Genomic DNA, 24,689 nt, shown 5'->3' on the forward strand with positions numbered 1-24,689 from the left:
TCATCTTTCACATAACAACCACCAGAAGGGTGTTCAATTCCAGTTTGTGGGGCAGCCATCCCGAGAAGCAGCTTATCCCCTGCGGGAGCAATCCATTAAGCCTTACAGCTTCAAAGTTGTCCACCGTGCAAGGCTGGAGGACAGAGGGACCCCTGGGGTCTGACCTCAGCCCAGAATTTGTCTGTATATTGAAGTGAAGCTGTGCTGATTTACACCAGCTGAGCATTAGCTCCAACAGCCAAAAGCCACCACTCTTTAAAGAATAACAATCCACAATTTGGATCCCGGATTGGAAAAAAAAGAGGATGGGTTAAGTCTACAGTCCATTTCCCAGCAGTGTGGGCTGTTTTCTCCAATTCCATCTTACCCGGACCACCAAATGATCCCTCAAACCTTGCTTCGGTTTCATATTTTCTCTACAGGATAGTATGCGAGATGGGGGAGGCCAAGCCCAGCCAGCATGCCGGATTTGTGGAAATCTGCGTGGCTGAGTGCAAACCAGAGTTCATGGCCAGGTCTTCACAGCTCTACTACTTTATGGTAAGCTCCTGCGAGAAGTTCTCCTTGTCCCTGAAGGTCCTTGGGCCCTGCTTCCCTTTGATGCACCTATCCATTGTCCTTGACCATATTCAGCCTCTGAGCTCTTTTGCTGCTGTTCTGAGCACACCAATTTGTTCCTTCCGTTTCCTTTCAAAATCTTGTTATGAGCAAAAATAGCTTGCCTAATTAATGTTTTAACAATCTAATAATAGTCCAAATTATTAGTCCAGTGTCAGCTTCATACAGCCATGGTCCAAATTAGCACAGAAAATCCTCATTAATAGTTAAAAATGCTATACAGGAAAGAAAAAAGAAAAAGGGAAAAAAACTGTCCTGGTATCTTACTTTTCCTGAGTGTGATGGTCTCCCTACCAGCATCATTCCAGGCCCTACAGCTGAAGGTACCAGTGTCCTACAGCAGAAACATTGGGGTTGCCATTAGTCATTACCACTCTGAGGTCTGCAGCAGGAGGAGTGTGATGTCCATGGTGGTGTTTCTTCCTCCTCACTCTTGGGTCCCCCCAGGGGTACCTTCATCCCCCCTCTCCCCACCGCCCACTCCCTTCTCCCTGGTGCCCAGCGCCAGTGGCAGAGCTGCCCAGCGCCCAGCCCGGGCACACAAAGGGCTGGTGTTTGCCAGGCAGTGCCTGCCTGGGACGGCAGCCCTTGGCCATGCGGGGTGTCCCCAGCGCTGAGCTCAGGCAGGTCAAGCATGAGCCCTTGGCCATGGGGACACTTGTGATCAGAGGGACAGCCAGCTCAGGGCACGGCAAACCCAGGGATGTCCCGAGACTCTGCAGTATTGGGTCAGTACAAAGTCCATGGCCTTCTGCTAGCAAGGACCAAAATTCCCATTTACTGAACCACAAGGCAGTCACCATATCAGTGACAGGTGCTTCTGAAAGATGTAGCATTCAAGGGGTGTTTGCTTTAGGTGGTCTTCTGGGTCTCCAGGACAAGCAGCACTAGATCAGGAGGGACCAGTTCACCAGCCAGGCTGCAGATGAGCTGTATAGTATGACTGGGGCTCAGTGCAAGTGGACAACAGTTTTGGATGCTCCATGGTTCAAGCGAAATTGAGCTTTAGTTAGCTTTTAAGGGTGGTGCCTGCACACATGAGTAAGGGTGAGATCTCACCCCAGTGCTCATGCTTGGAGGGGTGGGCTCAGGACGGCAAATGTCTGCTCTCAGAGCTGTGGTTGGCACAGCCCAACAGCTGTTGGGTCATTACCCTCAGCTCAGCCTGGGTCTTTCTCAAGCCTCAGATTACAGGCAAGACAAGTCCACGATGTTCCTCTGAGTGCACAGCTCTCCATGGGATTGAATGGCATAAATAGCAACACCCTGGTTTGTTTTATGGAGCTTCCTTCTGCCACTGCTCATCATGTGTCTGACAGTGGGAAGGGTAGGTGGTTTGGAGAGAAGACTCCATGAAGAATTTGAGGATGAAGTCAAAAGTCCCTAGGGATGGTGAGTGGTGGGATCACATGCACAACTTCCACTCACTTCCCGGCAGCAGGCACTACCCCTGAAACCAGGGAATTCCCTGCATCTCCAGCCCCAAATGTTAGATCTGTCTAAACAAGAAGAGGAAAGGGATTCCTATTGGAATCAGGAGTCAGCAGTGTGTGGTGATGACACTCAGTGAGCAGCCGCACTCCTCTTTTCGGAGAGACTGCCCGGGCTGGCAAATTGGCTTGCTACGCTGTCTGTCTGGGACACCAGCTTGCAAATCAGTCAGAGGAGCCCTGGGCCTGATTCTGCACTTCTACTGGTGCAAGTTCAGCCTGAGACACTTTGCCAAGGAAGAGTTGTGCAGAGCCCAACACACGTTGCACACTTGACTTGGTTTTTTGCTCCACTCTCCCCCTTTCTGCCGGCGCTCCTTGTCCAAGAGACCCGCTTATTCCTCTAAGGCCCCGTGCTGGGGACATGCAAGCATCGCCCGGCCTTGATCTGTGCAGGTCTGAGATGAGAGGGTCTCTTTGTTGCCATCAAAAGCTCTCAACTCCTGCAAGGGAATGGGTCTTTTCTGAAATTATTCACACACCCGAGCATTTATTTATTTTTTTTATGGTAAAGGAAACTGGTAATGAAAGCAAATATCTTAGATTTCCCCCCTGAGCTACAGAAATTTCTCTATTCTCTGTATTTTCTGATGTCACTCAGGTGCTACAGTGGTGGGGGCAGAGAAACACCTTGAGAGACAACCCCCGCTAGGCAGACAGAAGGGCTTTTTCCAGGACATCGCACTTCAGCGTGTCACCTTTGCTACTCTTGGAATTACTGTCCAATTTTGATCATCCGTGTCCGTCTGTGACAGCTTTTCCCTCCGTTTGCTGGTTTTCCGGCTGCCAGCTACCCTGACCATGCAGAAGCGTGAAGTCAACAGGGTTTTCTCTGCTGAATACCTCAATACCTTTGTGCTAGACAAAAAAAAAAAAATACACTCTCCAGCCTGCCCATCATATGCCCTCACCCGTGTCCGTTGCTTTCCTAGCGGGCGCTGTGTTTGTTGGCAGGGCTTGGCTTCCTCCGACGCTTCCGCCAGGAGGGTAGAGATGTTATTGCAGGCGTCACGACACGCCTTGGCATCCTGCAACGGTGGGTGGCAGCTTTAAGGGAAGGAAGATGGTTGAACACTTAAGGAAGAGCATCACATGGGAGATAAATGTTGCTTTCTGACGCATAGTAAATCCTCTGGAAAATTGCTTTGCAAAAGGTTTGAAGCAAATCATGATCAAATTTGGCCAATAGGTTCAACCTTCCCTTCTGCATGAATTGGAAGAGATGATATTTTGAAATCAACAATGTTTAATTTCAGTGTTTTTTAAAAGACATGGCTTAGCTTAGAGATGCTAGAACAGGTCTTCTCCACATTTGTAATCAGAACTTTTAAATTCAAAATGCTTTTAGTTTGTTTTAAGCTCATCTGTGATCAAAAATGCAAATTGCATTAGAGAGTTCAATAAGCCGAAAGGAAAACAAAGCATTTGGTTGCAGGCTGAAATGAAATTTGTGAAGATCTAAATGAATGAGGTTTTTTTTTAATTCATTTTGTTGCCATGATTATTACCATGGTCTTTCAATCCAAAAATATTCCCTTCGCTTTTCATTTCAGACGCTGAAGCGAGTTTGCCTTTTTTCTGGCTTTGCATGAGAATACTATGGCTCAGTGCAGGTGCTGTGGGCTACTCTAACTGCATCTCTTCTGGATCTGCTCTTAAAATCCTTGTCCCAGGAAAGCATTTGCAACAGGTCTCCCTTCCATCTTTCCCCTCCTGCTGCTACTGTTGAACCTATAGAAAGGAAACCCAGGTGCACAAGCTGTGTCTGAGTCACGTCTCCCTCTGCCCTTGTCCCCGAGAGGAATGAAGTGGGAACCAAGGTCTTGACATGCACCATGAGGTCGGTTTAGAACCAACTCTGATGGCAGCTCCTCTGTGGACAGCCTGTGCGGAGGGTGTCCTGGAGGCGAGTAAAGGGTTGTGGAGCGTGGGAAATGAGGCAAGCCCCTGGAAAGGTGCAGAAGACTTCCTAGCCTCTTTCCCTCATTGTCACTGTCCACTTCAGCCTATTACAGATCCATTAGACCCCCTCGCATTTTCCATCACCTTTCACCAGCAAGGAAATGGTAAACAGACTGGAGGCTGAGCTTTACTGCAAACATGCTGTGCAATATTTATGAAGGCCACTGTGAATAATTAATGGTTTAGTGCAACTTTGAAAGCTTAGCCACAAACCCTGTTGTAAGATCGGCACGAGACACAGCAACGCTTTGCCAAGGAGTATCGCTGGCGTAGTTCTGGTCTGCGAGGATGCTCAAAAGGGCAGGGGCAGTTTATCTAACCGTGGAGCAGTGGGACAAGGGCTTTGAGGCTTTAACTCAAATGTCCCTCTCTGGTTTGTAAAACAGCTGCTATTGCAGTGCTGTCGTGTTGGCTATGTGCACCAAGTTGGCCATTCTCAACGCATTTTCTCCCAGGTGGGAGGTCACCTCCCAGCAGCAGCCATCATGGGCAGCAGTAATTTGCACCAGTGCGGGTGGTCATCAATAGGGGATTAAAGAGGAATTGCCATCACATCATGAAGCGGTAACCTAAAACTAGAGGAGCAGTACGTACTGAAGTGCATCTTTTGTATCTACATACTCTTCTTGCATTTTTTATCCCAATAACAGCTGTTAGAGAATATTCCCTTAAAAAAAAAGCATACAAAACATAGAATCATAGAATGGTTTAGGTTGGAAAGGACCTTGAAGATCATCGAGTTCCAACCCCCCTGCCTTAGGCAGGGACACCTCCCACTAGACCAGGTTGCCCAAGGCCACGTCCAGCCTGGCCTTGAACACCTCCAGGGATGGGGCCTCAACAGCCTCTCTGGGCAACCTGTGCCAGTGCCTCACCACCCTCAAAGTGAAAAACTTCTTCCTAATTTTCAGTCTGAACCTGCCCTCTTCCAGTTTGAAGCCATTCCCCCTCGTCCTATCGCTACATGCCCCAGTAAAAAGTCCTTCCCCAGCTCTGCTGTAGGCCCCCTTTAGGTACTGGAAGGCTGCAATAAGATCTCCCCGGAGCCTTCTCTTCTCCAGGCTGAAATAGTGCATTTCTTGTTTGTTAATTTCTTCTTTCTTCTTATATATTCTTCCAACCTTCAGCAATTAATAGGTGAGGGACTTCTTGAGGCAAAACTGTTTCCAAAGTATGATGTCAAAAACAGTCAAGTTTAAACACAAGAGGTATCCAGCTCCGACAATAGATTTTTCTACAGAGCTGTATGTCTGATTTTCATGTTCAGCTCTTTCTCCGCTCGGTAGCTTCATTTTGAACAAAAGCGAAGTGGAAACCTTGCCGCTGTTTTTCAAAATGGTTAACCAGAGGGGGACAGGGTCAGAGAGGGCTCTGTGTGTGTGAAAGAGGGAGCCGTGGTGTGTGGCAGGTGGTTTTATAAACAGGGATTAATGGTCCCTAAAGCTCAATAAGGTGACTGCGTGATGTACCTGCTTGTTCAGAGGAGCTGAGGAGAGCTTCAAGCATTTGTGTCATCATTCTTAAAGAGAGGGGAAAAAAATAATCTTCATTTAAATGCATATAGTAGCTTTTCACTTGGGACTGAGTGGAAAGTTTTTCTATTAAAATGCAAATGAAAGAATAAACTGTAACTCCAAATTTCTCCCTGAAAATGGATGTCTCCTCTCTGCATTGTGGTAACAGGGTGATCTGTGCCTTCAGAGTGCAAGTATTTTATCTTGGTTTTGGGAAGAAGGGAGAGCAGGAGAAAAAGAAAAAGAGGTTTGAGATTTGGAGCCCCTAAAGGAATTGTGCCCCTTTTTGATGTATTAACACAGCACTGTGTTATGTTTGGAAAAGCGGCTCAGAAAATCAGCAGAAAAGGGAAAAAAAGGGTTCATCTGGACAGTGCTCCTTTTGTGGCTGTATTATTTCAGAGTACATCTCAACATAAGCACCGCTGTGCTGTAGCGGTGCAGGACACTCATGCAGTACTAGACTGTCTCAGCATTCAAATCTGATATGAAAAAGAGAAAGAATTGTGGTCATGCAGTGGGCATGTGGGAGAGACAGGACACGAGCTGAGATGCTCTGCTGAACCACAGCTCTCCTCCTTCCCAGGGAAAAAGCCCATGAGCCCAGGGGGAGTTTTTAGGCACCTCTCCGGTGCTACACAGCAGGTCCTGTTCCCTTGTCAGATCAATAGGGTTTAGAGTAATCTTTTCAAGATCCAAATGTTTTCATTACTTGTGAGCTCCCCAGTTTGGAGCTAGTTCAAGACCCGAGTTATCTTGCAGAGGTGGCATTGCACGATAGCAAATGGACACTTGAGTCGTGTCAAATGAGCAGTGGAGATGGGAAATCAAGGCTCCAGCTGATCCAGGTGCGGAACTGACTTTGCAAGAACAGACTATTTCTAAGTGGGTACGAGGGCAGGCCAGATTTTGCAGGGGTGAGGAGACGAGACTGGCGTTAACTCTGCATTCATCCCACCAAACTTGGCATTCAGGCAAGGTGTGTAGGATAGGACTGGTGTATTCCTAGGTTCCTCTATTGGCTGGAAGATATGGTCATCTTCTGAAGTCCAGCTAACACATGATTAACCCCTGGGGGTGTTTACCTCTCTGCAGCACTAAAAAGAGAGAGGGGAGGTACTTCCACTCCTCTGCTGTGTTTTCAACATGACCCTTTGTCTCCACAGACTCTGACACTCTCTGATCTCAAGCCGAAGCGGGGACCAGTGTCGGGTGGCACCCAGGTGACAATTACGGGCAACAACCTCAATGCGGGCAGCAATGTCATCGTGACCTTTGGGCGACAGCCCTGCCTCTTCTACAGGTACGGATGAGCCCTTCCTACTGTACATGCCCAAGTCTGAAAGATGTGAGCAATTATAGTCAAGAGACTTCTGCAGCGCAGACACCCTTTCCCTCAAGTGCCTCTTTTGCCTGTGGCCATGTCTATTCAGCAATGGGACTTTTTCATTCTGCACCATACGCAACCTTAGTGTGCATGTTTTGGGGTGGGAGTATAGGATTTATTTCATTGTTTTGATTGGTATTTGATGTGCTTTTTTTTTCTACGACCCCTTGTCAAATTTCACTACAATTCTCCACGGTCCTATGCTACGCTACTTGCTCTGGGAGTACGTTGTTTTAAAAGATTCATTTTCATGTCCCTGCTTTAGCAGAGACGACAAAGAAAATCTGACAACATTGGTTCTAAGTATTAAAACACCTCCCTTTTATCCCAGAACAGTCCCGTAGTGCTAAGAAATGGATGATTTGCAGCATTTCAGCTCTGGGTTGGCTCCTGTTCAATTGCAGTTCAGAGAAGCTTAATGTCAGTGCTACCTGCTGATCCCTGTGAGAACGAGTCTGAATCCCGTTCCCAGGGGCTCCTGCAGCTCAAAACTCCCCAGTGCAACACATTTTGCTGCCAGTATTGGTGGAGGCTGAAGATGAAGTTGGCACATTTCTCCCAGCCTGTCCTTGGCAGAAGAAGGGCCCATTCACAGGAGACCTGGGACCACTGTTTCGGGGCAATACCCTTCCCTCTCCTGGCTGTGGGGAACCTGTTTTGCCGCCTGTCATGACTGTGGTGTGATCCGGCATCTATAATTCAGGAGGGTGGATTCACAGCTTGTGATTTAAAAGGCTGAGTGGAAACCACAGCTGCTTGGAGATGCTTACTGAAGAGACTGGGGAGTTTTAAGAGGGTTGAGCGTGATCTTCCAGGGTGTTGCAGTCAGCTAAGCCTGCTTTATCCTTTCTACGGGTATGAAATGAGGCCGAGGGTGTTTGGAGCCTGGCTTTTTGGCTCTTTATGGAAGGTAAGGCCCACTGCAAAATTCAGGCCTGGAGCTGGTTTGGAGCCCTGCCCCAAAGGAAAGCTCTATGCAGAATACTCTTTGAGTATAATCGTCAGATGCTCCCCACCACGCTAGCACCTCCCACGCACAGGTCCCAGGCACGCTGCAAACTGCACTTAACCGAGGCTTACAGTCCTAATGCAAAGTAAACTTTATTATCCCAGGGTGGAAAGCTGAGGTGCAAACACCCCTTTTTATGAGCTGCCGCTGCATACGTCTGCAGGCAGGAAGGAAACATCCATCAAGTATTCAATATCACACAGAAATACTTCCGGAGAGAAGTCTGTTTTGGACTTCCCTTGGGGCTCAGTTCTCACTCGGAGACCTGAGAAATAATGGCTCTCGTGGTTTTGTTTAAATTAGTGAAAAGGCAATTTCACTTCCTCAGATAGATGTGTCACACTATTCACAGCATGTTCCTGTAGCAGTGCGTTTCACCACTTCACAGTACACAACTTAACGTCACAGCACATAAGACTAAGTAGCTGGGCTCTTTTTGGCACCTTTGTTTTTTTTTTTCTGCTGGTAGCGCCTGATTTATATTTATTTGCTTCTGCTCACAGGAGATCCACCAAGCACATTGTCTGTAACACCACTGCCTCAGATGAAGGCTTTGAGAAGGTGAAGGTGTCCGTGAGAGTGGACAAGGCCAAGATACATCAGGAGTTGCAGTATGAATACGTAGAGGATCCAACCATCCTGAGGATCGAGCCTGAGTGGAGCATCTTCAGGTAAACATCCCATGGACACCCCCTACCAACTTCCATGGTTTTCTAACGCAGCACTGGTGTGTTCATATTGGTCCTTGATGCAGAAAAGTGTTTTCCAAGCATTGTGTTCACTAAGAAATAGATTTCCTCCGAGCTACTTCCCAGAGCCCAAGACCACGAGGGCTGGTGGACTCCTGGGAAGAGTAAAAGGCCAACAGTGCATTCATTGTAACGCCTTGGATGTTCAGTGTGTGCCTGTGCTCATGTGTACCCCGGGACAAAATTTCCACAGGGTCTGGTGAGGGATGGGCAGGAGCAAGGTCCTTTCTCCAAACAAACTCCACGTAGTCCAAACCTAAATGATCCTGTACCCTGCCTTCGCTAGCAGAGCAAAGCTCCCTGGCTTAATGCAGCAAAATCCAGGTGTCAATGCTCACCAGAAGCTTGCCTTGGAGCCTTCATGCTTTAATTGCAAAGGTAGATGCAGCAAGTCTCTAACCTAGTGTTGAAGCTTTCTCCCTCTTTGCTGCAGCCCAGGGTTTATCTCCAGCCCCAGGAACCTCCCTGTCTGAATAATATTACAGAGCACTGGGGCTGGTTAAACTACACAGTTATATCTCTAAAAATCTACAATTAGAATCATAGAATCATAGAATTGTCTAAGTTGGAAGAGACCCTTGGGATCATCGAGTCCAACCATCTACCCTACTCTACAAAGTTCTCCCCTACACCATATCCCCCAACACCACATCTAAACGTCTCTTAAACACATCCGGGGATGGGGACTCAACCACCTCCCTGGGCAGTTGATTCCAATGCCCGACCACCCTTTCTGTGAAAAATTCTTTCCGTGAAAAATTCTTTCCTAATGTTCAGTCTAAATCTACCCTTGGAGCTTGAAGCTGTTCCCTCTTGTTCTGTCATTAATTACCCGTGAGAAGAGACCAGCACCAACCTCTCTACACTGTCCTTTCAGATAGTTGTAGAGAGTGATGAGGTCTCCCCTCAGCCTCCTCCTCCTCAAACTAAACAGTCCCAGCTCCTTCAACCGCTCTTCATATGATTTGTCTGCTAGGCCCTTCACCAGCTTCGTTGCCCTCCTCTGCACTCGCTCCTCCACCAACTAGATATCTCTCTTGTATTGAGGTCCCCTAGTGCTTGTGGTCTTTCTGGCTGTCTTTCAGGCCCCATTGGGCTGGGTCCGCAGCTTTGCATGGCAGCGGGACCAGTCATTGATCTCTTAAACCCAGCCATAAATGTCATAACTGTGCTTGGAGAAGTGAATCCCCTTTGGGTTTGAAAGCAGCAATTCCCACCTTTCCCGCAGCCTTCATGGACTTGCTGGTTTAGGACTAAGCATTGCTTGTTTGGCCGTCATGCCTGAAAGCCCCGGGGCTGTCTCCCGAGATGAAACACAAAGGCAGCCCTGGTCTGTGCCCTATCAAACAGCCTTCCTCCTCGTTAGGCAGCCCTTTTTCTCTTCACCCCATTGACGCTGCTTTGGTGAATTCAGAGGGTTCACATGAGAGGTGCCTGAGAGGAGCATTTGCCCTGGTTGTGGAAGGCATCAAAGCGATACCCAAATGCTCTCAGAAGCCTGCAGAAATGGCCTCGGGAAGAGAGAAATTGGTCATTAAATGCACTTGTATTTCCTTGAAAAGATACAGAATAAGAAATCTTAGACTCCCCTCGTTCATCCGCGGCAGCTCTCCGCTCCCCTGTCAAACCGGACTGATTGGAGTATCTGGGGATTAGGAGAAGGGCTTGTAAATCCTCCTGGTTCAGCTCCCATCCAGAAGATGTTTTCACAAATCAATTAGTGCCTTTAATTACCGTGAGGGAATTTACCGATTTAGCCGGATTGAATCTTTGCACATTGGGCTTGAAGCTTTAGTGTCTGGATTTTCCATTTGGGGTTTTTATTTTCAGTCAGAGTTCAGGTTATCAGTAAAACGAGAAATCGCTTTACTCCCTTCCTTATTAAAGTGAGTTCAGTGCTGGTTAAAAGGTGCACGACTGACAGCCAAGGAGAGCGAATTCCCCTATTATCCCCAAGAAAGTTGCAGCACGCGGACTTTCCTCTGCCTGGCCTCAGGTCTGGCTGGGATGTGAGAGGAGAAGTTCTCCAGCGCCCGTTTGCTCCTTGGTTTCTCTGCTGAAGCTGCCCACAAGAGACGAAGAAGCAGCCAAGGAGATGCTTCGGGTGTATCAGCAAAGCCATGCCCAGCCCAGGGGTGAGAAGACTCTGCATCCCGTTGCTTGCTGCCTCGGATCTCCCATCCCACCTCCCAGCACAAAGGAAATTAAGAAGAGGCTCTTATTTAGTGGGTGCCAGCTTACTTGCAGGGTACGTAGCTGCTAGGATGGATGACTGGAACTCTACTGGCCTCATCATCCAGGTCCAACCTCTACCCTTTGCTGTCTTCTGAGTCTCTGAAAGCAGAAAACACCCACTTGATCATTAATGGGTGCTTAATTTTAACCAGACCTACCCACTTTCATCCTCCTTCTCTGGAGATATTCAAAATCCACCTGGATGCATTCCCATCCAACCTGCTGTAGGTGACCCTGCTCTGGCAGGGGGTTGGACTAGATGATCTCCGAAGGTCCCTTCCAACCCCAGGATTTTGTGATTCTTGTGCACTTTTGAACCGCTCCCAAGGTGCATAACCTTGGAGGACAGTACAGAGAGAGAAGATGCAATATCCAGGATCATCACTATGGTGTCAGGGACAGTTTTAAGCACTGTAACTTAGCTGTGGAGCTCCGTCCAGCAGGTCATAATGGAGACGAGCCTTAGAGGAAGGCCTCCGCACAGAGCTGGATGAAAGTGCAGCCAACTCCAGCCCTGAGAATCGAGGAAGAGAAAAGTTAATCAAAACAGGTGGATGTGGAGATGGGCTGAGGGGGCCGTTCCTCAGTATATTTGTTATGCGGTATGATTCATTACAGCAAATCCACTGTGCTGCTCTGATTCATCACTCCTGGCTGTGGGGCTAAGCTGTTTTGAGGGATAGATGATTACTGCTAAACCAGCTTTGCAAAATTAGTAAATGAATGTACCGAGCCTGGCTTAAAACCTTCTCAAGTGCCATTTTCCGAGACAATAAAGAAAAGATTACCACTAATGTACTCCCGTAGCCAAAAAAAAAAAAAAAAAAAAAAAGAAAAAGAAAAAGGGAGTCACACTGGGCTGGCAGGTAACTAGAATTTTATGAGGCTCCATTAATACTTTTGATCTGGGTTTGATTTGAATTACATCCAGCAATTATCTGAGATTATGCTCAGAGCTTTTGGGGCAATAAGGAGTTAAATTGAGAAAGCTCATAGTCTTGGCACCTCTGGTGTTTTGCTGGGCAGCGGCAGCAGATCTCCAGGCTCTGATCTGACCCGGGCCAAGAAGTGGCTGTGACCACGCATTCACCTGCGGACACAAAAGGCAATGGCTGGTGGTTTTCATGCAAAAGCAAGCAACGAACGTATTTGATTTTCAAGCCAGAGAGGGGTTTGGGGTGATTTTGTGTCTTTAGCAAACACAACTGCTTTCGCTTTTTTTTTTTTTTTTTTTACAGAGAAAAGACCCCTCTCTGATCCGGTGCTGTGGCTGTGCTTAATAACTGTGGTCTGAGCCTGCAAGCTCAGTTTCCAAACCAAATACAGAATTTTTAACATGTGGGTTTAAAACTGTGTGCACAGACTTGGTTGATTAAATAAGAGGATTTACGTATGTATATACACTATCATATATCTGTATGTATGTGCACACATTTGATATGTCCGGAACATGTAAAACTTTCAGCTGAGCAAAGATACAAAAGCCCTTCTAGTTTGAATCAGCAGAGATTCATAATAATAATAATAAATAATAATAAAAATTATAAAGGCCCACAGCCAAAAATCCAGAAGCACCAGGACAGTGGAGAAAGAACAACTTGGTTTATACAGTTCTCTTCTACGTTTCGGATGAGTGAGGTCTCCCTGGCTGAGATCAGGAATACTTAATGTGAAGCTGAATTTTGGGGGGAGGTTATTTTTTCTGTAAGGCAGGGAAGGGGAGCTCTCTTGCAAGAGGATGTGTGACTTCAGAAGAGACCCCCTGTGTGTTCAAGAGAGCTCAATCATCCAAGAGGGTTTTATGGAAATGGCAAAATGAGGTTTTGGCCTGTAAAATTTCCAGTAGAAATTTCCCATCATAGCTGATGGTTTCAGAGAGCAAGAACTTGAGATATTCTGCAAAACTCAAGGCCGAGTGTTGTCCTAACCATGGTCCAGTCCATACAGGCGTTGCTTGAATGAAAGACTGTAAGAAACCTCTCAGAGAAGTGTCACAGGAGTGCCTGACAAAAGACATGGTTGTGACAATGCTCTTTGGCAGAGCTCATGACTTCAAATTGACAGCCTTCTTGGTCAAATAGGCTGTGTTTAAACGAGGAAGTACTTAATTCAGGTCTATTTTTCGGTTCTGAAGCCAGCGAGCATGCATGGCCCTCATCCGTACCACAAATGATCTTTCCTTCTTCAATGGCAGTTTAGCTTCATCTATCCTGCTTGTTGGGAGCACTCCCTGGCTCTTGCTGTCCCTTGAACCGTGACCAGGCACTGCCTGGGGTACTGCTAACGGCTTATCAGCATCGATGGCCACCAGCTGGTCTTTGAGCTGGTGTCCTGGATGTTTGGTTAATCAGTGTGGCTGTAACTAAAGGGGCTGAAGCACAGTCCCAGCTCGCTGTGGCCAGCTTACTGAGACCTGATAGCTACGCTGCTGAGAAGAGATGTATGTTTGCATTCATTCCTACCTGCGCCATCTGATTAATAATGGAAGATAAGAGACGTTTAAGAGACGTTTAGATGTGGTGTTGGGGGGTATGGTGTAGGGGAGAACTTTGTAGAGTAGGGTAGATGGTTGGACTCGATGATCCCAAGGGTCTCTTCCAACCTAGACAATTCTATGGTTCTATGATTCTATAAATGAGGAACATGGGAAACAGAAGTCAGAACTGGAGAAGATCTGTTGGTCAATACAGGCTTCTTCCTTACAGCGTGTTTATTCTCTGGAGTTGCCTCATTTATAATGCACTTGTTTCACCTTTCACGTATGCGAGGTTTACCTGGAGGCAGGAAAGGGATTCTGGGCTTTCTTTTCCCAATCCCACCGATTTCTGCATGGCCTCCCACTCTCAGCAGAGCGCTCCAGGAAATAAATTGCATCGTGGACAGTTTCCAAGGGGAGTTACGGAGGCAGGTGCTGAAACCAATGAGAGCACTCCTCACCCTGGGAAACCCTCAGAGATGGGGCTGTCTGTTGATGACATTTCCTCATCCTGCCCTGGCTGTGTGAGCCCTGACAGCTGAAGGTTTTTTTGTTTTCTCAGATAACTCTTCCCCCTTCAGCCCTTGCATCACGTTGCCTCCGCCACGGTGCTGCAAAGGGAGAGCTCACCCTGGTTGAGCAATGATGTTTCGTTTTGGGATGGCTAAAGCTGCCTATGGTGAACCTTTCCCCTTAATGCAACCTTGAAAGCCAACCCATTCATCAGCTCCTAGTGAAGCCTTGGAATACTTCTTCTCAATTTCCTTCCTTCCTCCCCTCTGCTTCCCGAAGTCCCACAAACAGCAGTGCTGGCTGCAGCTGGAAGAGGCACGGGAAAGGAAAGAAGGGTGTTTCTGAAAGCTGTTTCCTTCTGCCCCTCTGCTCCGCTCTCGGGAGACCCCACCTGGAGCACTGCATCCAGCTCTGGAGCCCCCAACATAAGGACATGGATCTGTTGGAGCAGGTCCAGAGGAGGCCATGAAGATGATCAGAGGCCAGAGCACCTCTGCAGTAACAAAAAACAGAGAGAGTTGGGGTTGTTCAGCCTGGAGAAGAGAAGGCTCTGGGGAGACCTTATAGCGGCCTTCCAGTCCCTAAAGGGGCTACAGGAAAGATGGGAAGGGACTCTTGATCAGGGAGTGTAGCAACAGGATGAGAGGTAATGGTTTTAAACTGAAAGAGGGGAGATTTAGATTAGGGATCAGGAAGAAATTTTTCACTATGAGCATGGTGAGGCACTGGAACAGGTTGTGCAGAGAAGTTGTAGATGCCCCATCCTTGGAGGTGTTCAAGGCCAGGCTGGATGGGGCTTTGGGCAACCTGGTCTGGTGGAAGGTGTCCCTGCCTATGGTGCAGGGGGTTTGGCATTAGATGACGTTTAAGGTCCCTTCCAACCTAAATCATTCTATGATTCTATGTTAGTGATTGCAGTGAATGAGAAGGGCTCCGTCTACATCTCCCTATCTTAAGCTGGGATGAGAAAGATGTTATAAAACCAAGAAAATCTACCAGGTGCAGGGATGTGGCTTGCATGAAACACTTTTCTCAGGAAACTCGTCCCTGTCTGAGCAAAGGAACACCATGACTGAAAAACTCTATTATGTCATGTGTTGTATCTAACACACATGGTGGAGCTTATCTGCCTGTGTCACCAAAGGGAAACCAAACAAATGCCTTATGCACACCAAGGCTGAAGACTTTGGCTCTGTTTCTTCTGGATGTTGTAGGACCGGGTTCCCTGCAGTGCTGAAGTGTGTTCACTGAGGTGACATTTCCTTATTCAGGGTGATGTTTTTATAGCAGGTTTAATGTGCAAGATGCAACTACAGCCCTCAATGAAAGTAGCACTGAATCCTCAAGAGCTGCTTGCACAGGACAATATCTATGAAGGCTTTTTGGGCTCTCTTCCTTAAGAGATATAGGAGATATAGTCTGCAGACCATTCTGAAAAGGCCCTGTTAATTTTTCCGCTCTTCTCATTACCGAAGCTTGTGATTGCTGAGTGCTAATAATGAAAAACACCCAGCTGCTGCCTGATGTGACAGTTCTAGACAGTTCTTATTTGTCCCCTTATGGATGAATGAATAATTGTTTGCTTTGTTTTGTTTTTCCTTCCCTTCCTATGGTACTAGGAGATGGGGTCAAACACCTTGCAATCAACATTTAGGAATGCAGATCACCCATTGCTGGTGCAATCAGTCCTGATATCTATTAGCTGGGTTCATGCTTTTCTTCCATTTCTTCTTCTCTAGCGGCAACACACCCATCGCAGTGTGGGGAACTCACCTAGACCTCATCCAAAACCCTCAGATCCGGGCAAAGCATGGTGGAAAGGAGCACATCAATGTGAGTATGCCGGCCGAGCTGGGAAGGGAACATGTCCAAGGTGGTGATAGGGTCTGGCTAACAGCTCTGGAGGTTCAAATCTCCTATTGCATGGAGGAATAGAGGTCATGACTTGCTTTCAGAAAGATTACCCCATCCTCTTTCCGTGAAGCAGCACGGGACCAAAGAGGGAACAGAGCGGTTCACGAAGGGTCATTCAGATCTTGGTCTCTGCTGAGCCTGCTTCTTCTGTTGGCTCAAGGATACCTGTCCGCTCTCTTGACCCATGTGCAACCTGTCCTATTTATCAGCCATGCCTGTGCATAAGCAGACCCAAATTCAGGTTATTAGCTGAGCATGGGGGGATCAGAAGGGACTGTGAATAATACTCTTTGATACCACTGTGTCAACTCCCTGGAGTGATCCTGCAAAAGTGTATCCAGGTTTAACCACCTAGATTTACATTCTAATTCAACTCTCGGTGACCACTGAGGAATCAGAAGGATCTCTGTGGAGGCCAGCAGAGCTTTAGCAAGCTCTGGGAGGACAATTCACTTGGAAGGAGCCAATTACCTATAGCTGTTGAGCAGCTCCAGATAGAGCTGTAAAAGATGTGAGTTTAGCACCACCAGTTAGGAGACTCAGGAGCAGACAGAACCTGCTGGTACATAGAGTAGGTTGGAGGATGGGGCTATGCAACAGCATCTGAAAAGGTGTTGGCTGTGTATGGGCACTTCCTGGGAGCATTCCAGAAGCAGCAGCTCCAAAAGTAAAAAATACAGAGGGACTAATTGGTGTGGGGGCAGAAAGTTCAGATCCTCTGCATTTCTCAGGTTTTAAGATTAATTCATGGGCTTTTCACCCAAGGCTCTCAAAGCACTTTGCAGACATTAAAATCCTCTACTGCCACATGAACAATGGTGAAACTGTGGTAGGTCCAAAAAGAAAATGCAAGAATATATGGAGAAGATTCATTGGCATCTGCAGTTTTCTGATTGAGACACCTAAATTTTGGTCTTATCCCAGCTCTGCCATGAACCAATATCTCCCTTCATAAACCCAAATCCAAAGCAATTTCGTCGCCTCTCACACCCCATCAGATTCAGGAAATATCTGTGGAGATTGGTTTCTGGGTCTGATGTGAACCTTGACTGACAATGTCCCAGTCCCTCATGAACTCCGGGAAAACTGTGGTCCAACTCCTTATGCATATTCCTAGGTATGGTTTTGGTAATGTGTTGTATTTCCTGGTACAGCACAGCCAAACGCTTATCTAGCTTTCCTGCAGAATTAGAAACCTGCATGACTTCGTCTTACTCTTCCAGCAGACTCAAGCTCTTGCCTGACACAGTGGTCTCAAACAATCATGCCATTGTGCAGATGATGAAGCTTATTCATCATCTCACACATGCTCATGTAGAACTGCCCATCAGTTCTGTGCTGGGAAGTACTCTTCCTTTTCTTCCTTGTAAGAGCTGTTACAGCAAAGAACATCTGACTTACTTTACAACACAAAACTGGCTGGTTCGAGTCACTTATTCTCTATTGATTTTAACCAAAACAAAATTAGCCCTTGAGGTACGCTAGCTGTGATAATGAGTGTGCTCTCAATGCTGGAGGCATCAGAGTAGTTTGGAGAAGACTCTCGTATGAAGCACAGCTGGGGTCCGACGGAGCTGGTGCTGTTTCCCCACAGAGCCCGTTAGTTCCTGGTGAGACCAGGATGCATTGTGCTAGCAACCACCGTATAGAAAGAGGAAGGCTCAGATCCTGAAGGACAACCAGACATCTAATTCCCAGTCGTTTAAAGTCAAAATCAGGGTAAAGCGCCTTTCACAATCTACTACCCATTTCTCAAATACACAAAAAAACAGGTCTTTGGCAGGGCTGGAACCACACTTCAGCGTCTCCTGAGACCTACCTCATTGTCTTCATCTCTCCAGCTGCCTGGGCTTCATTTCGGGTAACCTGATGTTCAAACAGGAATCTTGGGCACAACTGAGCGTGCATTGCACATGCACTTTTGGAGTGATCCCCAGAGTGTGAGAGCTAATTGCAGGGTGGTAATGAGGCTTTCACTAGTCTTTACTGTAGAAAACTAAAACAAGGAAGAAATTTCTATTTCCAGAAGGAAATGAGGTTAGGGGAAGATGCTGACCCTGGAAACCCAAGAGGCTGAACTCCCTCAGGGAAGAGGCACAAGATGCCCAATTGCAGTGCAAACTGCTCCACACACCTGCCCCAGCAAAGCTTTCCTAATCCCTTCCCAGCTTTGACTGCACGATGAGTATGGGGTATGTTTTGAAGCAGTGGAACACCAGTCTGTCTGGCGATAACCAAAGAGGTTACTCCGGCAGTAGGTAGGCTAGCTGGGAGGTATCTGCCCACCAGGAAGGCTGGGGGCATTTTCCATAAACTCTCCTTGTGTTGGGTTTCTTTCTCCAGAACTGCGAGGTGCAGAACAGCACAGAGATGACCTGCCAGGCTCCAGCACTGGCTGTTGACCCCAATCACCAGTCCGAGCTTGCCGAGCGTCCAGAGGAGTTTGGTTTCATTCTTGACAACGTGCAGTCCCTGCTGATCCTCAACAAAACCAACTTCACCTACTACCCAAACCCAATCTTTGAGGTTTTCAATCCCTCAGGCATCCTGGAGCTGAAGCCGGGAAGTCCCATCATACTGAAGGTGAGATGGGGACCAAGGCCTGGATGAGGAAGGGCAAACACATACTGCATATTACCTCACTGTGTCTGCCAGCACCCCACGAATCCCAGTGGCATCCCAGTTGCATCCCAGAAATTTCCTTCACCCATTGCACCTACAATATCACATCATATCAGAGTCACCATCTGCAGACACGAATCACTGCTCAGCGTCTGCCAATACCCATAACTAAAAAATATAAACTCCTGTTGCAGCTACCTGTGTACGGCATAAATTTGTACCCACTTTTGCTCGCCAGAGAAGAACATTTTCTACCACTGCAACAGGGCTGCCAATTAAATACCCAAGTCTACTTATTTCTTGGGTTTTCAAGAATTTCCTCTCACCCCTGGTTAAATCCTACACTGGTCCTTTGTCATTTCTGTACTCTGGACAGCAATACAGAGAAGGACTCTTATGAATGAACATTTCTATATCGGCACTCATATGTGGTGCATGTGCAAAGAAATGATTTGCAGAATACCTTCTTGCATGTTTTCTGTTTTACTTGCCTGAATATGTTTTGTGAGGGCCTGTTTGTGCAAGACTTATATGCAACGTTTCTTCTTTAGTTCCAGAGAGGAGCAGGACAGGCTGTTTTGACTGATGACAGCCTGTAGCCATCCATGCTGTCCTCTGCAAGACTTTCTAAATTGGCTTTTCCTCTCTGTGTTAGCGAATGGTGAACCACAAATGTCAAGTGCAATGTTAACACCTGTGTCACAGAAACAAACAAGCGGTGGAAGGCAAACTCTTTCCTGACTTTTTTTTTTTTTTTTGAGTGGTGGTGGTGATGGTATTCCTTTCTATCCAGGGCAAGAACCTGATCCCACCAGTGGCGGGAGGGAATGCCAAGCTGAACTACACCGTTTTGGTTGGTGAGAAGCCCTGTGCGGTGACCGTGTCAGATGTGCAGCTACTGTGCGAGTCCCCAAACCTCATTGGACGGCACAAGGTGATGGTAAGTGGTGCTTGAACCTCATCAGCCTTTCCTCCCTAGGTGGGTTGGGAGGGCACACCAATGCTGAAGAGCTGGTGGAGATCTACTAGGAGTTTGCATCGCCATTTGCCTTCCATGGAGCCCATAAACATCAGAGACCCTTCTTATAATGTCCCCATCAAAAGTAACTTGGAGAAGTAGAAGTGCAATCTGGACGTCTTTATGGACAGAGAGAAACCTCTCATCATCAAAACCCTTTAGGAAAGTTTACCTCTCTTCTTTTTTTGTACAGACTGTATGAACCCTGGCTGCTCATATGAGTTCATATATGTAACAAGTTCACTACATGACATACTTCGTTAAATTCAGCACAGTCCCCAGCAATTACTAACATCCTGATTGATGGCTAAAATTTGCCTTTATGTAGGACAAAAAAAAAAAAAAAAAAAGGCAGGATATGGACTCTAGCGTGACTAGACTTTGAGGTTTTGACATCTCTACAACTTAGTATACTCCTGTGAATCCTTCCTGGAACCTGTGAAAAATGAACCTAGTGATTACATCAGAGGGAGCTTCTCCTCTCACCACTGATTTATTCACTTCTTCTTTACTTTCCTCACAGTAATTTGCACTCATAGAATAGAATCTATTAGAATATATAGAATATAGAATAGCATCTATTCTTCCTCAATGTTGTTACTGGATAAACAGCACTTCAGCAAACTCACCTGAATTGTACCGAGCTGTGGGTGGAAACACAACCACTGACATCAGACATACAGATGATCAATGTTTCTCAGTCCTTGTGACCAACTTTCTTCCACCTCACTGTTGTCCTCCCAAAGCTGTATATGTCACATATTTATTTCAACACAGTGAGACTCATAGAGGTTGATGGAGACACACTGCATGGCTCTTTAAAAATGAGAGTTTTCTGGGGACTTTTAGAAAATAGAGAGTTTGTGGTGACCATCTTGGGTCTCATTTGTGACTGCTGCTGGGAGAGCTCGTACTGGCTACTTAACTTCTCTGTGCCAAAGTTTGTCATCTGGAAAATCGAGGTAATAATCCTCTTCAGCCATGCAAATATACCGTGGCTCTCGATTCACTGTAAAGCACATTAAGACACTCCAAGAGGAGCAATAATGAAGTGAGAGATTTTCTCTGTGTGAATACCAAAGCTTTTGAACAAGGCAATATATGTTCCCTGTCATTTTCATGAATATAATTAAGCATATGGTTAGTCAGAGATGGACAAAGGCAATCCTAGAGAGAGAAAACTCAAAGTCAGGTGAGCAATAATCAACCCCTGGGGATCAGGGAGGATGAACATCTGGTCAGGTCTTACTAATTGGGAAGACTCCCCTGCTCCAGCAGCTTGGGACAGCTTAAGTGAAGCCATAGAGAAAAAAAATAATCCCTTTTTGAGGATGCTGATCAAACAAGAGATGCTGCTGGAATTGTGGGAAGATGATCACGCTGAAGCCTGTTAATGAGCATCAGTATTAGGGGCAAGTTACAGATTTCTCGTTCAACTGCCAACACTGAGGCAACACTTTGACAGCGTCTGGGCTGGGAACCAAATGCAGAAGGTCACCTGCGATGGAGGCCAGTGCTTAAGGATGGACTTTGCATCTGGAACTTACTAGGGGGACAGCTGGGCTGGGAAATGCCTCCTCCAACATGGCACAGCATCTCTGTCGCTCTGTTGGTACAAAATGTATCCCCATGATTCACATGGATGTCACTTAGATGATCAGGATAATTGAAAGGTAGCTTTCCCAAGTCCTCCTCCTGTTTCTGCCAACAATTTACTGTGTGACCTTGAGTAAATTGCTGAACAAACCCTTTCTTGCAAAGTGAGGTAGGTGAGATCTGAGAGGGGACCATGGGAATGAATCAGCCATTGCAACAGCGAGATTCTTTCTAAGGGGGAAGGAACAGTCACAGTGACACACATTGATGTCAACATTTTTTTGATCTAGTTCAGATCAGAGTTAAATATTTGAGAAAATAGAAACGAACTAAAAGTCCTGAGCGATGGTTTAAAAAGATTGACTAAAACTCAGAGGCAAGCTCTTTTCTAAGGAAAAGAAAAAGACATGAGGAAGATCCATGAGTAACTATGTTGGGGAAGGTCTGCAATGAAGAAGTGGAGTACATTTGAAGGGTTGCTGGTCTCTAATGTAGGCACTTACATATGGAAAGTCACACTGGACTCTGTATAGCCAATGGAGAGATGGTAAAATACAACAACTGAAGTTCAGGGCACAATTCATCTCATCCTGAGGTAGACACTTACATTTGGCCAGGGCAAATTTGCACTAGGAAAGACACTACCACAGTCAAGTTTTACATAACAGGAACTCCTGAACTGCTACAAATGACTGCTGAGACTTAGCTGGAGAAAACTGGGCTCTTCCATAGTGCCATTAAGAACAAATTCGTGATTAACAGACTTAACAGGTGGCCAAACTGTTGTTTGGCAATATGGAGGGCTCATGTTCAGTCTTCTGGAAGGTATAAATAACTTCCATCAGAAATACTCAGTGTCCCAAGAAGTAAAGTAGGGCTCTATCTTCATATTTGCTTGTTTTTCTTTTAAATGCTCACAATAGTACTGCAGCCTTGCAGTCTTTTTTCTTCAAGAGATCATGGCAGTTTGATTCGGGGACTGTGAGACCTTCTCTGTGAGGGAAACCACCTTCAGAGAGGAATGCACTGGGGCTAACTATATTAGATGTCTACCTCTAGGGGTCTAGATCCCCTTATAGTTAATGGAGAGAAATAGGAACTTCCACTGAATAAAACTTCTCATCCTAATGTCAAAGCAGGTGTCAAAAGCAGCTCACATAAATCACATTCTGAAAGTGTTTTTTTTTTTTCTCTGTATTGACTCTGAAAGCACGCTGTAATGTCTAACTCGGATGTGCATGTCAAATGTTTGGTAAGAGGAATCCCACCCATGGAGACAGGCTGTTCTGTGAGCTTTGAGGATGGACCTGCACTGCGGATTGGGAGGGGGCTGTTTGATTCTAGTCTGAAACTCCTTGAATGGACTCATCTGACTGCAAGGCTTGGGGAATAGGGCCCCTGTCGGAAACAGAAGATGAAATAAAATCAATCTATTGATCCACTGTGACAGGGAGGAAATTGTGCAAACTGGTGAGCAAATTTTGCTGGAAGGATTTGGCACAGTGATTTGGCTAGGACAAAAGGCAATAGCTTTCAGTGCTTAGATTAGCACGTGTGTGTTTGGCAGTCTGTCTTCTTGGTTGGGCCTACCGCGTACCAATATCAAATCTCTGCCCTTCGCAGGCTTTTATAAATGAGTTGGACCTTGTATCTTAGAACAGGTGGGAAGACTAATTGCTGCTGCATCCTCAACTTACCTGGGTGCTATTTTGTCCCTTGGCCACTGAAGATGCTCCACAAGTCATCAATGTCGTGCTACAGGAATGGTCACCTTGAAACTTTTTTACCTACCTGGTCAGATGAGCTTAACTTGGTTTCATTTATCATTGTGGACATTGTTAACTTTCTAAAGCCCATCCCAAAATGCTTAGGAGTATTCAGGGCGTGAGACGATCTTTTGGATGGAAATTAAATGTTTCCAGACATTTGCTTTTGTCCTGTACAAGACATAAGTGTTACGTTTAGGTGGCTTTGGCCAGGACCCACTGAGGAACAGCCTACAGCTGGTGCTAGAGCGAAACAGATGTCTTCTCGGAGGTTGTAACTGGGGCCAGAATAATCTCTAGGAGATGGTGGGGTCACAGAGATTCACGTCCCCAGCAAAGGCTGTGGTGGTGAGGAGCTAGAGCAACTGGAAAACTTTCCATTAATTGATGACTCTCTGCTCTATAGTCTCTTCTGCTGGCTCCAACCTTTCCTCTTTGGGCCAGTTTCTTCCTCCTGCAACCAAGAGAGGAAACTTGAGTAAGTGCCTGAGCTGAGGCATGGAACGCCCGGGATTAATGCATGTGCAAACCAGCTGGAGACAGATCGATTAACTGAGAGTCAGTGGGATGAAGGTCAAGGCTAGCCAGCAGGGTGGGATGTGGGGCGGGATTTTCACTAGTTGCTATGGGATCTGGGAAGGTGAGGGAGAGCTTCTCATAAAAGAGAAAGAAAAAGGTTCAATTATGTGCTGTGATGGTCCCAGTTGCAGTGGGAGGGGGAAGCACGTAGCCCTGGGGTCTTGACCACATTTCTGCCTGGCAGCAAGATCTTGCCCTTTGTGCAGGGCCTGCTGTGCCTCTCTGTGATGAAGCTCAGGTGGGGCTCATCACCGTGTCACGATCCTTCAAGCTCTTTGCATGGCATCTTCCTTTGTGGTGATCTATAACCGGTGTTCCCCTACCACAGTACAGTCCTAGAAGCCTTCTTTATACCTCAAGCTAGTCAGCCACGCTTTTCCCCCTGCCGTTCAAACTTATCCTCCTCTCCAAATGGCCTTGAACAACCTTGTAGTAGCCTTGGGCAAGTAGTACCATGTGGGATTACTGTTGGGAGTGGTTTTCACGAGGTAAAAACGGGCTCCTACCAGACTCACTTCAGCAGCGCATTTTGTTGGGCTTGCAGCAGTACCTCCAGCAGGGTTTCTTTCCGGCTATTAAAAGTAAGGTCCTCCCACAGCACCTTGTCCCAGTGGCTGGCAGCAGCCCTGGGAACCTCTGGGAGTACACGGAGAGCAGAATGCTGTGTTCAGCTCCCCATCCCGTTGGTGAGCATCTGCAGTCACCCTGCTAACGTGTGGTTAGGAGAGGGGCTTGTAAAGAGCATGGGACAGCCTCTGTGGCTTTTGTGTGTTTGTTTTTTTTTTTTTTTTCTTATCCCAGTGGCTTTCAAATAGAGTTTTCTCCACTTGAAGATTCAAAAGCAAATCGTGACTCTGACTGTCCTGACTGCTGCTGTGCCAGCTGTCTGGGTCAGATGTCCCCCGTCCCATTTTGAGGTTAGGACCCATCAGACCATAACCGTGAGCTATGCGTCCTGTGTGCATTTTGGGCAGTGTGTCATCAGGGCAGTCCAGCACAACGTAGCTGTTTGGGACCGGGGACGGAAAACCCAGAATGAACTGCTATATAGCCAGAATATTGGTACTGATGAGATTTGTCTCACCAGAAGTCCTTTGTTGGTTGGGTTCGTGATCACTCTGTCAACAAAGGTGCTTATACATGGCATTTCAAGTGGTTTTTTAGCCATTGTCTATCCAAGTACTTCATGCCCTGTTTAACTTAGGAGACAGGGGGAGGACATCATTCAGCCTTAGTCAGGG

General features: G+C 46.7%; 1 protein-coding gene across 1 annotated transcript in view; it reads left to right on the plus strand.

Moving 5' to 3' along the window:
* Positions 1–24,689, plus strand: part of PLXNA4 (plexin A4) — a gene marked incomplete at its 5' end in the record, with an annotated part of 458,703 nt that overhangs the window by 386,874 nt on the left and 47,140 nt on the right. Inside the window, 6 exons of the mRNA XM_082479239.1 lie at positions 423–540; positions 6,751–6,887; positions 8,484–8,651; positions 15,693–15,786; positions 18,211–18,450; positions 19,283–19,429. Coding sequence (XP_082335365.1) covers positions 423–540; positions 6,751–6,887; positions 8,484–8,651; positions 15,693–15,786; positions 18,211–18,450; positions 19,283–19,429 — 904 coding nt within the window. The remainder of the gene's footprint in view (positions 1–422; positions 541–6,750; positions 6,888–8,483; positions 8,652–15,692; positions 15,787–18,210; positions 18,451–19,282; positions 19,430–24,689) is intronic.

Source organism: Vanellus vanellus, assembly GCF_965231255.1.
Source record: "Vanellus vanellus genome assembly, chromosome: 1".
In the NCBI taxonomy this organism is placed as follows: Eukaryota; Metazoa; Chordata; class Aves; order Charadriiformes; family Charadriidae; genus Vanellus; species Vanellus vanellus.